This window comes from Lissotriton vulgaris, chromosome 5 (genome assembly GCF_964263255.1).
Source record: "Lissotriton vulgaris chromosome 5, aLisVul1.2, whole genome shotgun sequence".
In the NCBI taxonomy this organism is placed as follows: domain Eukaryota; kingdom Metazoa; phylum Chordata; class Amphibia; order Caudata; family Salamandridae; genus Lissotriton; species Lissotriton vulgaris.
In genome coordinates, this window is record NC_141693.1 from 1888744116 (window position 1) to 1888760761 (window position 16646).

The window sequence follows — 16646 nt, forward strand, 5'->3', positions numbered from 1 at the left end:
TGCTATGTGTGACATTTTCATAATTTTAGTGTAATGATGAGTGACATTTCAACCCCTATGAGTGACACTTTCTCGCAAGCAAAATGAAGCAATGAAGACGAGGCAAACATATAAATATCAAAAAGACACCCATCTGAGCAAAGAGAACCTCTCAGAAGATCTTCAAACTGATGCAAACCACGAGAAATGGAAGGACTGACTACTGCAGGACTGCACTTCTCAGTAACAGAGGGCAGACAGGCACTGCAGCTCCTACCTAGCCCCACAGCCAGCTGCACAGATCGCACCACCAGCAGGTTGGCAGTGACACAGAGCTACACTAGGCTTTGCTGATAACTTAGTGACGTTGCCGCCAGCCTGACACTGTCAGTCACAATGCTCAACCGGCCCAAAAAGAGTTTAGTACGGCTGTATGTGGGACCCGTGGCTCGGAGTCATCGCAGGCAGCTGAAATACAGTCAGTGACTCATCAGACTTGCAGACCACTACTCACTTCGACTCACCCATAAATAATTATACCGCGGTTCGCCGCTTTCCCCCCTGCCTCGGATGCAGAGATCACACCACAGCAGGGCAGGCTCGATGTTACAGAGAGCTATCCAATGCTGCTCTGCTAAGGGACGCTGCTGGCAGGCTCCTGTCAAGTACTGTGTGTGAACTTCTGTTCAATATTGACATCGCTACAACTGCTAATTTAAAACCTGGTACAATTGCCAAATCAATGTAGCAGGGACAGATTAATTATACACAGTTCAGGGGGGCACTGTGACGCCCACTTACTTGACGAGGCTCTGCAGCAATTCCATTACGGGCCGCCTCCTGGACGGAACACCTCCTGCTGCGAACACGCCGCGGCCTTTCATCTAACACCGTCTTCTCAGTCAGACACTGTGACCTGGACATTCCTTCAAGGCCTCCCCCCGTCCCAGGGTGATAGAAATGGAAGCTGTTGAGCTTGCATTGAGAAGAGCTGGCCATGAAGCCCTGTGGCTGGCAAATACAATGCAAGTCCGCTCCTTCCGTGGCCTGCCCTCCGCCCAGAGTGCCAATGCCACAAGAAAGCAAGAGCTAATGAAGGGAATCAACAGTACCTACTCTCTCACCACAGGCTACAGGTGGAGTCCTCTGCCTCAATTTGTGTTTGCCACCCGGCACTCTCGCCTACTGTTCTCTACACTGTGCTTTACTGCTTGTCACACTGAAGAGATGAACAAGAAGCCCAGATGTTGTATTTGGGTTTTAGAGATGGGTTTAGGATGGCCTACTTAGTATGAGGTTAAGAAACTGGGGGGGAGGGGGTGGGCTAGAGGTCAGATCGACTCGAGAGCCATGATGATTCTGTCCCCCACCTGCCTTAACACAGCTACGGCCTCGCCCTCATAAGTTTTTCTCTTTTTTGGGGGCTCACCTGACTATTTCTTCTTTCCCTGCCCACATGTGCTTGTACTACAATGGCAAAGTTTTCAAATGAATGTATTGTGTTGACCAATAACAACCGGGCGCAGGTGTGCATTGTCAATTTAAATAAATGTGGAAAAATACTAGCTGTAGCTTCGTCTTTTGCTTGTGGCAAAAATAAATGTGGATAAATACAGAAAAAATGCCCCAAAAATAAATATGGATAAATACAGACGGAAATAGCAAAAAAATAGATACCATAAAACCGGGAGGTTGTGTTTTTGCACTTAACATAATTCTGGCGAGTAAAGAGCCCACACACAAAAAAGATTGTCCTACGTCTCTTAGCATGTGTGTGTGGGATACTGGTGAGAGGACTTACGGTAAAACAAATTACGAAGTATTATTGTCATCCTAAGGTAGCACAATAATGGCACCGAAAGATAAGGGAGCCTTTTAAAATGTGCAATTATATCCATGGTGTGAGAGGTTTTCTCTTGTGTAATTTTATATTTTGAATGATCCCGCCTCTCATTACCTCAACAGGATCTCCCCCCTTTATGAGGCAGAACTGGAAAGTGTATCATGCACTCATCTGGAAACAATCAGTTAACGAGGAGTAAATAATACACATCTTTGTGAGACCTGTACTTAGCTTTTCCATCTAATCAGACAAATGTAATCCATTTAACAGTTTTAAAATATATGGACTTATTTCTTTTGTATATTTAGCTTTTTGTCCATGTTACTGATATTCTCGTTAGGTCTCTTCAGTGAGGCCAAATAAGATCAAGAGTCCTGCAATGTCACTTTCTGTGATGTCACTGCTTGTGATGTTACCAAGGGCGGGACCTCCACTAGGGCGGAGGAGCGTCGCCCCACTATTTTCTCGCAGAAGCACAAAATGCTAAAACTACCGTTTTATGTTTCTACTTCTACCACTGTGAGAAAGCTGAAGTGTTTGGTTGGGGGCAGGCGGGACTGCTTTAGGGCAGGGGAGGAGTGCCTTGCTAACTGCTAGGGGCGCTGACTGTTCGACCAAACCAGCCATGCGCACTCTGGCTTTTCAGCCTACATGGAGAAAATGGCCTCCCCATAGGCGCCTGGCTGGTCGGCGTCCTGATCAATCACAACGCTGCCATTGCAGCATTGTGATTGACTTAGGGGAGGGGAGGGAGGCTGCCTGCTTCCTGTTCCCCTCCTCCCGAACTCCTGCGAGACCCTCCACCCGCGAGTCATGCTGGCTGCAACTGGAAGTTACATGCAAATTAGAGGGGCCTCACATCTTCCCTTTCGCCCGGGGCCCCAGAAGTTCTAGGTCCGGCACTGCCTCAAAGTGATGGGTGTTTGAAGACCAGTTACGGGGTCAGCTGAAGTTAATGTACTCCTTCCCGCCCCCTTTTTGTTACCCTGTGTGTTATACCCATGAATGGGAGGAAAAACTTAAGTTACTCACTCGTGGCTGGATCTGCAGCCTGGGGATACAACTGGAGCACGGGCTGGAAAAAGCAGGCAAGAGCAACACTGCACAGCGTCGCTCACAAAAGAAACCATAAAACTTAGGGGAGGAGGATAAGAAAGCAAAATGGAGGGCAAAACATGCAAGTCCTGCCAAGCGGTTATTTCCCAAGAGCTCATGGAGAGATCTTAGGAAGTCGAGCAAAGCAGGAGTCCAAGAGCAAAATGACAATCAATAGGTAAAGAAAACCAAGGTATAAGTAACGAATTACAATTAACTGCACACATGGCTCAATATACAGTAAGAACAACTCAGAAATGGCTGGAAATTGAGAAGTTATTCACATAAATGCCCCAGTGCTCATGTCTTATCGCAGCCACCACAGCACCGGTCATTCAGCCACTTGGGAAATCTTCCATTCCTCCTGCTTCCAGCAAAGAATCCCCAGTCTTGTTCTCCCGGTGCATTCACCCCCATCATGGTCACATATAGCACTCATCAGACGACACTTCACACCACTGAGCCCGATACTCTGAACAGGAAGAGTTAAGTGACTCCATGCCAAGCATGACGCTCCTTTCATCCCGCTCTGACTTTTAGCTAATAATGGTTTGCATTCTGGGATTTGTAGTTTTTGTTTACCATTGCATTCCAGCGTGCAAGGTACAGTTGTGAAAAATCCAATACTGTAAAAAGGTGTCACAAATGACATCAAGTCAGTATTCAGAGCTGAAGCAGCCTTCATGATGCAGTAAGGGTTGAAACCCACAGACTGCGACACAGCCAGAGGCGGAAACCTATACAGGCTCCAATACTGACCAACGAGGATTCGTATATTTCTAAATCCGCTAATAACACTTCCAGCTCAGACCCAGGCGTTCTGGGATCATCGGTTGATACTCTCAGCTCTGCTGCAGACCCCACCTTTCTCTGCTGCACACAGTCCCAGGTTGGAGAGCGACGATCCCGCTCAGCTGTACTCGATCTCGGCTCATCCGCCCACCGTCCCATTCTCTGCTGCAAAAGCCAATGAAAATGGGAGGATGTATACGGTAGAAAAAACGGACACTCCCGTTTCACAACTGGGAGTGAGAAACGAATGTCGAACTTCATCATTCGCTCTCCGGCAGGACCATGGCTGCAGCAAACCACCTCCGAGACCTGAAGCAGGAGGCCACGTGCTCCATCTGTCTGGGCTACTTCACAGACCCCGCGTCTGCGGAGTGTGGCCACGCCTTCTGTTTTTCTTGTATTACTCGGTGCGGGGAGGGGGCGCAGAACCACTTCCCCTGTCCTCAGTGTAGAGCAGTCTACGAGACCAAAACCCTCCGGCCCAACAGGCACCTGGCGAATATGGTGGAAATCGCCAAACACCTTCAGGTACCGAGTGCGACCCCCCAGGGGGTGAACATGTGCAGAAAACACGAAGAGAAACTGAAACTCTTTTGTGTAGATGACCAGGAGCCCATCTGTGTGGTCTGCAGCATGTCACGTGATCACAAGACTCACAAGATGCTTCCCATTCTAGAGGCTGCCCAGGAGTACAAGGTATGTGCGCTATACAGGTGGGAAAGTGGAGTTGGCAGGCTACATGGTATCCCACTTTGAGAGGCTGCCAAGGAGTACATGGTCGGTGTGTGTTTTGTAAAGGTGGGGCACATGGGAGTGGAACCAGGCTACACGAGGCTGCCCAGGAGTACATCGGACCAGTGGCTAAAAAGACACCCCGTAGTCCACTCCTCACGCCACGACGTATGGGTGGTCAGTTTTTTACACATAAAAGGGGACCCCTCAGCTTATCTGTGTGTGTCTCGAAAGTAGCAGCATGCTCTGAGTGGACAATGATATGGCTCATGATTGAATAGAAACAAAAGACCAACGTATTTGTTTATGTTTTAGTCAGAGGCTGCGAGGCCCCTTACAAGGGTGGATCGTGCCCTCTCTGCCGTGCATTAAATGGGCCGGTACTGTCCGGTATGGAGTACCGGCACTTTTTTATTTTGGCGGGGAGAGTACCGGCACCTCTCAAGAGTAACCTCACGCTTTTAATTGGAGAGTACCAGTACTTCTCAGAAACAAGCAGGTACTCTGGTACAGAGTGCCTGCAATTCTATTTCGCCATTTCAAGCACTGCCTCTCTGCGAGCACGGCTGGTTCAGAGGGGAGAGGTAGCATGGAACGGCGTAGGGCAGACCATGTGTGCAACTACAGCAACAGGTTTAGGACTCTGCTCAGAAGCACCGTGATCCTGAAATTGTGGCACCCCAAAACTTTTCCTCAACAAAACACCCACAATTCAATGATTCGATGACGGTGTTAAACCTCAAATTCACGAGGCTATGTATCCCCGTAATAAGTCACCTCCCACCACCTCAAAATAAATCTGGAAACAATCAATTACGTAAAAGGGCCTGCTCAATAACTTAGTTTTAGATCAGCGGAATAGTTTAAAAGACTTATTACAAACTTTTAAAGAAAATTCGCTACAGAGAATCATAATATCTCAGTACAAAGCATTAACTTAGTGCCTTTGGGATACTTTTACCAACCTACCTACAGCAGCCGTACTAATGCAACCAATGAGCCCCAAAGAGCGAATGGCAGGCCCTGGTTTAATATACCTGTCCATAATCGATTTGACATACTCCCTAAACTTGAGGACGTTGACTGACTACGCTTAGAAGCCGCCAGACCGGCTGAGGCTTGGGGCAGGTCATGGATTTCCTCATCAGAAAAACTTCTGGAAATTCAGCAATGTGAAACAATAAATATTTTAAGTAGTGATCGCCTCCCCCCCAGCGAAATCGCCATTAAAGATTTGTGGGGCGTATGATCCCCACTTTACTTCAGTAGCGACTGAGGTGGAGAATGTCACACCCTTCACTATACACACTGTTTTCATGCCATCCCCCACCCCATGCGTAGCCTCTATAGTATCTGCTGCTGAAGCTAAGTTTGAGATAAGTGAAGAAAGCAAGAGAATGGATATGCACCAGATTATGTTTTGGAATATAGCAGCGCTAAAAACTAAGGTAACCAACCAGTTATGGATTGACTTTGTGAAGAAATTTGATATTGTCAGTCTTCAGGACACCTTGGTGGAAGAGCCAATTCATATTAACTGATACAAAACATTTCATATACCAGCAGTTATATCATCTCATGGAAGATCAAAGGGGGGTTTATGTACATATTTTTCAAATTACCTTAATATAAGAAAAATTTTATTGAATGCTGCTGATCGGTATTTTCAAATCATTGTCCTTGATGTTGATATATCATTTTGCATTGCTTTAGTGAATTTTTACAAAAATGTTCCACATGATTTGATTGAGGGCATATTGAAGTCATTAAGCTGTTTACCAAATTTACAGCCTTACTCAACTAAAGATCTGTTTACTATTAGGATTTGCTAACAAGTTATGTTCCCTGCCGGTCTCCTTTAGTTCCACTTTTAATCGTTGGGGCACATTTTCAACCATTGACTTTAACATCATGTAGACATTCTTCCAGAGTTAAGGATTTTAATACCCATGAGAAGTCTGAGTGATCATTTCGCTGTAAGTTTGGGTGTGTTGGTTTCCAGTAATAAGGGAACTATGAGAGACAACCCAACCCACATTGTTGATACCCATTTTGTCTACTCAGAGTTATGTTATGTTCTTTGTAGGGCTAAAGTGGAACCAGATGAGTTTATGAGACAAGTTGTGTTAAACTGTAAAGATGTCTTCTTAGCATGCCTGGACGAAATGACCTCTCATAAAGATATTATAGAAGGGTTTTGCCACTATATCTGACTATATTAGAAATGCCTTGTTTGTGAAAACCGATAAAAATGCCACCCAAAAACTTGGGTGGTTTGACTCTAAATGTGCTAAGGCCTACTCGTTCCTTTAACACACCTTACATAATGTAGTCAAAAATGAGGATGATATTAAAGAGGCAAGAAAGATGCACAAGAGTGTATTAAAAGAAAGGAGAAAAGCATTGAAAGAAGAAGCATCGGAAATGTGAGACTCTTTTGCATTTTGGAAAGCAGTTAATGCACCTTCCTGGTTGATAGAGATATGGCAACAATAGAGATAGCTATAAGTGAGGCAGATTGGGCAGATCATTATTCAAACCTGTGAAATAAACCACTGCCCAAGGAGAAGTGCCCACAGTTAATGAGCCTGAACAACTGCCAACAAGCCAACAGATCGACTTACATTTTGACCTTAGCGAGGTTAATCAGGTTATTACTTCGAGCATGGGAGGCAAGGCCCCTGGGCCTGACTGTATCCCTGGGGACCTTTTCAAATCTGATCTCAATATGGGGCCCGCTTTTGACGCAAGTAATCAACACATGTAGTACGATCGGATTTTTACAAACTTGGTTTGAATAGATATTGGTGCCCATCTTTAAACCAGCATTTGCAATGCAATAGGTCTTGCATTTGGCAGAGTTAGAGCTAGTGGCATTGTAAGTGACAATGTCTTTTATGTATGTGTTGTGGCATTATGTGGTTTGAATTGGAACTGTTAGTTGCGGAATTGTATGGGTTGGAATTGTGTAGTGGAATTATGTGGCATGGTGGATAGGGATATGCGCCAGGGACACCCCCGCAGCCCACCCACGGTGCGAGGGGGGGCCCCCCAGTCTTAAGTATCTCAAGGGGGCCCCCTCAGCTCATCGGTAGAGAGCTGTGTGTATCTTGCTCAAAAGCAGCTGCAGGTGCAGTCTGCTCTGAGCTCCTCCGCGCTGACCAAAGACTGAAGAGAAACAATGTAACGACGTACATTGTTTCTCTTCAGTCAGAGCCGGCTTGGAAAAATGATGGGGGTGCTGGTCCCAGAAACAACAATCTCCACATAGTAGTAACCCAGGTAGACCATGACCCCGGGTCGTGTCTGCACTAATTGATGTTAAGTTTAAAGATGTGGAAGAACTTTTGTTTCTGAAAGTAGACTCCTTTTTAGGTCTCGGCGTCAACGCGTGGAAGCGCGTCTCCGCCGGAGATCTTATGTCAGCGACTATGCTTCCCAGGAGACAGTCCCGGCCACGCGCATCCTTCCAGGCGATTTGTAACTGGAACGCGCGCTGTGGCCAGGCGCTGTCTCCTGGGAAGCGCAAGCACCACACACGCATGCGCATACACACACACACAAGCGCCCATGCACGCACGCACATACATACATACAGAGACACCACCCCTGACACATACACACACGCGCGCACACACACAAGTGCACCGAGGCCCCCTGCCCCCCCGCCGTCACCCTCGCACACATACATACACACACGAGCATACACACACACACACACGTGCACCAATCCCGCTCCAGCCTTTAGGAACTTACCTTACCTCAGCACGCAGCGCCCAACCTCCTGCTGGCGCGGCCCCAGGGCTCTACACCGCTCACAGGAGCCCCGGGCCGCGAGACGCAACAACTCCGCCTGCCTCCTCTTCAGTTCCGGTCTGAACGTGGCCCCGCCCCCGTCACAGGCGACCGTGCCTGACTTCTGGGGCGGCCGCGATACTAAGAGACTGCTGGGGACAAAGTGTGGTCTGTGGAGTTACAATGGCTGCAAGCAAGGGGTGAGTGTGAAAGTGCCGACCTTATTTATGTTGGCGTCGTGCGGCGCAGCCAGCTGTAGCATTTGATTAGTGCCTAAACAATAGCGATGCGGGCCACGAGCGGTTATTTCGCAGAACAAAGATGCATTGCAGATTGCTTTATGTCGCGTCCATTGGCGCTTATTATGAGAAGTGTACGGGCCTGACGGAAAGTAATTGCTTTCCGCCGGTGTTTTGGTTGGCTGCCGTACATCAGGTAGCCTGTGTTTTCTTTGTATTCACGGGCGGCTTGTACAAGAGAATGGGCTGATTTCCCACAAGGGCATTCACGCTAATTAATTTAGTTATCCCAAGAGCTTAACAAGTTGGAGCCCATGCTGGCCGAGTAGCGGCATTCTTCCACAGTACAATCACTTCATGGTATTTAAGATTAAGCGATGTTCCTTCCCCATGCGAACGACCTCACGTGGTCATCTCTGGGCGCGTCTTCGCTTCCCTCGGATTCTAACAGGGAGGTGTCCGCTTTCTGTATTTTTAGTGGTGAGTGTGCAGAGTGGTGAGTGTGCAGAGTGGTGAGTGTGCAGAGTGGTGAGTGTGCAGAGTGGGGAGTGTGCAGAGTGGGGAGTGTGCAGAGTGGGGAGTGTGCAGAGTGGGGAGTGTGCAGAGTGGGGAGTGTGCAGAGTGGGGAGTGTGCAGAGTGGGGAGTGTGCAGAGTGGGGAGTGTGCAGAGTGGGGAGTGTGCAGAGTGGGGAGTGTGCAGAGCATTGTGTGCTGTTGAGTGCAGAGTGCTGTGTATTGGCAATGTTAATGACAATGCCCATTTCTCCCTGTTTAGACCTGCCTACTACTGAGTTGACTCTGGATCACTTCCCTCTCCTGGATCTTGTCACCTTAGAGAAAGTGGCCCGTCAAGTCGGGATCCCCTCGAGACCCAGCCCCCCCAGAAATCCTGATGCAGGCAGGTGATGTCATCCTCCCTGTAGTTCTGGAACTGCTAAATTCATCTCTGTCCACTTGTACAGTGCCCACTGCCTGGAAGCAAGCCTCGGTGCGGGCGCTCTTAAAAAAATCTAATTTGGACCCTAACGACCATTCCAACTATCGCCCCATCTCACTGCTTCCATGGACTGGTAAGGTGCTGGAAAAACACATCAACGCCTTTCTGGTCCAGATTTTGGAGAATCACTCCCTACTGCACGCCTCCCAGACAGGCTTCAGACCTGGCCACGGGACTGAAACCGCCTTGCTAGCAGTGACTGAAGAATCTCGAAGGATACTGGATCAGGGGGGATCAGTGGCAGTGATCCTCCTTGATCTGAGTGCCGCCTTCGACACGGTCAGCCATATCACTCTGCTGAACCGTCTCCAGAACATCGGAGTTTCGGGAAACGCACTAAGGTGGTTTAGGTCCTTTCTGGCCGACAGATCCTTCCAGATCTTTGATGGTAACACAACATCTACCATCAAGCCTCTCAGCTGTGGAGTGCCGCAGGGCTCATCGCTGAGCCCTGTACTGTTTAACGTCTATATGAAACCACTAGCTGGGGTAGTAGAACCGTACGGCATTAAAATCGTGTCGTACGCCGACGATACCCAGCTGGTGGTTTCACTGGCCCAGGAGAACGGTGGACAAGCCTCGGCCGGCCTGCTGAAATGCCTGGAGAGCGTGAGGGAGTGGATGACTAACTCCTCCCTCAAACTGAACGGTGGGAAAACTGAACTCATGCTCTTAGGCCCACCCTCACCACTACCTTTCTCTTCCTTATGGCCTGCTGGTCTAGGGGCACCTCCCACCCCTAAGGACAGTGTCAAGAGTTTGGGAGTCTGGTTAGACCATAAACTCTCCTTTTCCACTCAGGCCACTAAGTTGTCTGCCACCTGTTTTGGCCTTTTAAGAACACTGAGGAAGGTCCTTTCACTTTTACCTCTGGATGCCAAGAAGGTGGCAGTACAAGGCCTTATCCAGTCCCGTTTAGACTCAAACAACGCCCTTTATCTGGGGGCGCCTGAGATGACTCTTCGAAAGCTGCAGGTGGTACAAAATTGTGCAGCACGTACCATACTCCAAATCCCACGGTCTCAGTCCGTTAGACAGGGACTGAAAAGCCTACACTGGTTACCGGTGAGACAGAGAGTGGCTTTTAAGGCTCTGTGTATCACACATCGAGCTTTTTGGAAGACTGGATCAGCAATCAACACCAGCCTTGTTATCCTTTACCACCCTAACAGGAACCTCCGGTCTTCCGGTACTTTTCTGGCAGTGGTGCCCAGAGTAAGGAGAGCTAGGTCAGGGGGCAGGATGTTCTCACTGAACGCCGCCAAGCTGTGGAATTCACTTCCCGTTGATCTTCGATCCACACCCGACCTACTCCCTTTTCGCAGGAAACTGAAAACCATACTATTTAGGAAGCCCTCTTAGTTCCTCCTGTGCTCCGTCTCAGCTCTGTCTAATCTTAGCGCTTGGACGCCCCTGGGCAGCAACCGCGCTTAACAAATCGAAAAATAAATAAATAAATAATTATTTTTGATTTAAAGAAAAAAAATGTCATGAGCAATGCCAATAGCTCTACCTTTAATGATGCCGAGACCATTGCATTGCAAATGCTTGTTTAATTATATTGACGGGTAATGCAAGCAATATTTGAATTGAAGATGATTTTTAGGTTTCTGACTTGGACGTGTGCACTAGGAGGGGAAACGAGGTTTGTAGGTCAATGTCCTCGTGTCCCCCCCCCCCCCCCCCCTTCTCGAGTGTGGTTTTTTGCCCAACCTCCAACTTCTCTCCAAAAGGAACACCAGAGTCTTGGGATATGATGGGGATAAGCCTTTATTTTGGGATGTTCAGGGTCTTGTGCTCGGCCTTTCCAAGCCTCTTTTGGTCAAGTCACAATGTTTTTTTTTGTAGAAGCAAAAGAAATGAAATAAAAGGGGGCGGAGTAAACCAGGGGGTTGTAGGATCCAACACCGCTATATAGGGGGTGCTTCTTAATGTCCTTAGTGCAAGAGGAAAGGGTCCTCCTGATGGTTGGGTGGTCCACGTCTGGTCAGTTCCATGAGGGTGCCCGTCTCTTACAGGGGAACAGGAACTAAAAAAATAAAGAAAATAAACGAGCGATTGTCAGCTCTCTTCACAACAAGGTATGTTAGAGTAAGGGATATTTTGCTGCCGCCACCAGTCCTTAACGGTGAGGTGCCTATGTGAGGAAAGGGGTTTTTGGTGTCCTAGTGCTTTGTGCCCTGTATTCCCTCCCACCAACCCCATAAAAGAGATCCCGGCACTTGCCTGAACCCACGACCCTCCTGGGCCGTGGGGAGTGGAGTAACGGACTCGAGGACGCTGCTCCCAGAGCTGTTATCCTCGTCGTTCGTCTCCTCCGGTAGGGTCTGGTCTTCCCGACGTGCTCCTGCCTCTGTCCTAGTATTCTGGAACTCCAGGCTCTTCTTCTCGCGTTCTCCCTCCGTCTTGTCCTCCGCCTCTCCTTCTCCTGCTTCCTCTAATGGCGAGCGCCTTCCACAGCAAGTCGGCCTTTTTAGGCCCTCCTCCGAGAGAGTTAACTTCCGTACCCGGGGCTTTGGTTTGAGCGTCTAGACCGCTCATTCTACTTCCGGTTTGGAGTCCGGCGGCTGCCATGTTGGAGGGACGTCCACCGTCCGACCGGGATGGGACACCATCACATTGCCTTCCATCCAGGAATGGACGTGTGGGCCATTCAGTCACGGGATATCTGGAGAGAAAGTCCATGTTCGTCTGAAGTTTCCCAGGGACATGTAAAGTACAAAAAGAAAATGGTTGCAATGCAAGAAACCACCGGAGCACTTTTGGTTTTTAATCTTCATGCATGGAGAGCCAGGTCAAGGGAGCATGGTCAGTCAAAAGAAAAAAACGTCTACCAAGGAGATAGTATTGTAGAGTTTCTACCGCCCACTTGATGGCCAAACACTCCTTTTCTATTGTGGCATATCGTTTTCCCTAGGGAATAACTTCCTACTTAGGAAAAGAATAGGACGTAGCTCCCCCTGTTCGTCTGGTTGGGATAGGACTGCCCCGAGCCCCCTACCTGAAGCATCTGTCTGAAGGACAAATGTCTTGGTATGGTCAGGACCTGAAAGGATCGGGGCTTGGCATAACATGGTTTTCAGAAGGGTAAAACTGTGTTCCTGAGGTTGGGACCATTGGAAGGGTTTTTCTGTTGTGGCTTTAGTTAAGAGGTCGGTAAGGGGGGAGGCTAGGTCTGAGAAGCAGGGAATAAACCTCCTGTTATACCCCACCAACCCCTTTGTATTGGCGGGACGAGGAATGCGAGTGATAGCTTCAAGTTTATTCAGCTGAGGTCTGATCTTTCCTGCCTGTATGTCGTACCCAAGATATTGGATGTGGTCAGTACCTTTCTTCTATATCTTCTTTGGCGAGGGGTATTTGCTAATACCCCTTCGTGAGATCGATCGTGGACATAAGCTTTGCTTCCCCTAGCCGTTCAATTAACTCATCGACCCAGGCATAGGGTAAGCGTCAAACTTAGATCTAGAGTTCAGTCGGCGGAAGTCGATACAGAATCGAATGCTCTTGTCTGGTTTGGGTACAAGAATGACCGGGGAGGACCAAGGGCTGTGCGAGGGCTCAATGATGTCGGCCTTCAACATATCCTTTATTTCCTGGTCCAAGGCTTGTCTCCGTGCAGCCGGTATGCGGTACGGTTTCAGTTGAACCAGATCATCCCTCTCGGTGTCTATTTTGTGTTCAACTAAGGAGGTTCATCCGGGTACACCTGATAGTACATCGGCATACCTATGACATACAGCTTGCATTCGTTTTATTTGGGAGGGGGAGAGTTGTTCGCCCAATTGTACTGAGTAGTTGCTTGGGCTGGGAAGAGGTGCTATGGGAATGTCCAAGGGTTGTGTTGGGGATACCTGTAATATCGATGAGTTTCCATTTGAGGTGGTTGGTTGGGGGCCCTCCCATGCCTTTAGTAGGTTTACATGATATGTCTGGCCTGTGTGAGTCTTGTGGGGGACTGCTACTCGGTTAGAGACTGGGGTGATTCGATCTAATATCTTGTAAGGGCCCTGCCAGTTTGCCAACAACTTTTTATCAGAACAGGGAAGAAGGATTAGTACTGAATCTCCTATCTTGAATTCCCTTAGTTTAGTACCCATGTCGTAGTATTTCTTTTGTGTGTTCTGTGCATTTTCCATGTTCACATGGGCCTCCTCCCAGAGAGAAGCTAGAGCATCTCTCAGTCCTTGACTGTACTGTATAAGTGGCTTGCTTTCGTCATCCTCCTCTACCCACTGATCTGCTGCCATGTCGAGGAGGGTGCAGGGTTGCCTCCCAAACAGCTCGAATGGGGAGAAACCGGTTGACTTTTGGGCATGGGTGCGAATAGCGAATAGTACCAGGGGAAGCTGTCTATCCCAGTCTGTACCTGCTTTATCTATGACTTTTTTCAGCATGGTCTTTATGGTTTGGTTGTATCGCTGCACTAAACCATTGGTTTGTGGTTGATACACTGCGGTTCGTATTTGTTTAATTCTTAATAGCTCACATATTTGTTTCATTAGGCGGGAGACAAATGGGGTCTCCTGGTCGGTAAGTAACTCGTGGGGGAAACCCACCCGGGAAAAGAAGGAGACCATTGCCTGGGCTACACAGCCGTAGTGGTTGTACTAGTCAGGGGTACTGCTTCGGGATATCGTGTCGTGTAGTCCACAAGTACGAGTAAGTACTGGTGGCCTCGAGAGTAGGGTAGGAGGGTTCCCACTAGGTCCAGCCCTACTTTTTGGAAGGGTACTTCAATGATTGGGAGTGGATACAAGGGGGCCTTGGGAAGAGCAGGTTTGTTAATTAGCTGACATCTTTGGCACCGGGCACAGTATATGGCTACCTCTTGATAAACACCAGGCCAATAAAATTTTTCTAACAGGTATTGTAGCGTGTGTTCCTTTCCATAGTGTCCTCCCCGTGTTCGACTATGTGCAAGGTCCAACACCTGTTCTCTAAATGGTTTTGGAACTAGTAGCTGTTCTTTCTTATGCCCTGTTTTTGGGTCACACGATATAACAAACCCCTTTTTACACAAAACAATGGGCCACCCTTTTCAGGGTGGTCTTCTTGGATTTGTTCCCAGGCGTTTTTAATGTGCCATCATCTCGCTGTGCAGCCCGGAAGGTGGTGACTGGGGTGTTTCTGTGGAAAAAAGGAGAGAAGACGGCAGACTACTATGGGATCTTGAATATGCAATCCGCTCCTCTCTTTTCATTTTCCGTGTCTTTAGGGTTTTGGATTTTGGTTAGTCTATGTTTTCCTGAGAGAATGGGGCCTGGGTTAACCACCCTACCACAGAAGGCTGGGACATGAGGGCAGAGAGGTATTCTTGGAATTTTGGGAGGGTCCCAAAAGAACTGAGGCAGGCAGGAGACCGCCTCCACCTTCCTTAACTGGGGATCCCCGTCTATTTCAAGTAGGACATCAGCTAATGGATACATTTTTTTTTTGGTTTTTTTTTTTTTCTCCGTGTACACAGGTGACTTGGACATATTCGTTTCTCGGGATCTGGGATTCAGGGATAAGATCCTTACTAACAACAGTGTGATGGCACCCTATGTCCATCAAGGCCACTACCGGTCTACCATTCACGTGGATGGGTTTTTTGTACAAGGAAGGGTTTTCTCCAGAGACTAGCACGTGCCCCCTTGTATATCCAACCTCCATTGGTTCCTGCGGAGGGTTAAGGGCAGGACATTGTCTGGCAATATGCCCCCATTCAGCAAAGTAAAAAGACTTTGTATATCCAACCTCCATTGGTTCCTGCGGAGGGTTACGGGCAGGACATTGTCTGGCAATATGCCCCCATTCAGCAAAATAAAAAGACTGTGGACCCTGTAGTGCTGGGACACCCAGAGTTGTCCGGGGTATAGGTTTCGTGGGGGGGGGGGGTTCGGCCTTATTCTCTGGAGTCCTGACGGGAGGTCTGGGGTTGGACACGGGGTATCGCTGGGAATGTGCTTTAAAGTCGGACTTCTATGAAAGGCACATGCCAAATCCACGGCTAGGGGAATGGTTGAGGGTGCTGTTTGACCCAAGAGCGTGTGAATAGGGGAAGGGCGTCCAGGTATTGCTCCGGGTATACTTGTTCTGTTACTTCATCCACTGTGGAGGAGACAGGATGTAACCATTGGTTTCCTAAATACCTTATTCGATAATATAGGGCTTTGGGGTCATCCCCGACTGCCCATTTTTCTTTGCGGAATTTGCTTCGGTAATATTCATGGTCACAGCCAAGCCGTTCCAGGATGGCCTTCTTTATCTCATCGTAGGGGGTTGTCCCGTCTGGGTTGGTGGCCTGGAATGCGGCTTGCAGCGCCCCTGACAACAATGAAGCGATATACTGCCCCCATCGCTCTTGGGGCCAGGCCGCTTTGGAGGCAACTCTCTTGAAATTGGTAAAAAAAACATCGGGATCATCCCCCTCCTGGAATTTCTGAAGTACAGAACTGGGGACGTTCAGATGGACTCGGGCATTTGCTATCGCGTCTGTCAGTCTGAGGATAGCCGTGTCCTGGACCTGCTGATTGGAAGCCATCAGGGAGGCCTGATCTTTTAGGTCTTGTTGCAGAACTTCCCGTTGGGCTTGCTTAGTCTGTTCCTCAAAGAGGAGCTGAAGATGACCCTGCCAGCTGGGTCACAACAGATTCCATGGTTATGGGTTGCGTCATGGTTGGCTAGACACGGAGATCCCACTTCTGACACCACTGACCTAGTGTGTCCTCCCCCCCCCCCCCCCCCCCCCCCACTCCTTCTCGAGTGTGGTTTTTGCCCAACCTCCACCTTCTCTCCGAAAGGAACACCAGAGTCTTGGGATATGATAGGGATAAGCCTTTATTTTGGGCTATTCAGGGTCTTCTGCTCGGCCTTTCCAAGCCTCTTTTGGTCAAGTCACAATGTATTTTTTTTGTAGAAGCAAAAGAAATGAAATAAAAGGGGGTAAACCAGGGGGTTGTAGGATCCAACACCGCTAGATAGGGGGTGCTTCTTTATGACCTTAGTCCAAGCGGAAAGGGTCCTCCTGATGGTTGAGTGGTCCACGTCTGGTCAGTTCCACGAGGGTGCCCGTCTCTTACAGGGGAACCGGAACAAAAAAAAAAAGAAAATAAACAAGAGCGATTGTCAGATCTCTTCACAACAAGGTATGTTAGAGTAAGGGATATTGTGCTGCCGCCACCAGTCCTTA

The 16646-nt window shown here is 48.5% G+C and overlaps 1 protein-coding gene across 1 annotated transcript in view; it reads left to right on the plus strand.

Moving 5' to 3' along the window:
- Positions 1–3933: 3933 nt before the first annotated feature.
- The window catches only part of LOC147717633 (E3 ubiquitin-protein ligase TRIM39-like), a 480268-nt gene continuing 467555 nt past the window's right edge, over positions 3934–16646 (plus strand). The window contains exon 1 of the mRNA XM_086924427.1: positions 3934–4405. Coding sequence (XP_086780553.1) covers positions 3992–4405 — 414 coding nt within the window. The 5' untranslated portion in view covers positions 3934–3991. The remainder of the gene's footprint in view (positions 4406–16646) is intronic.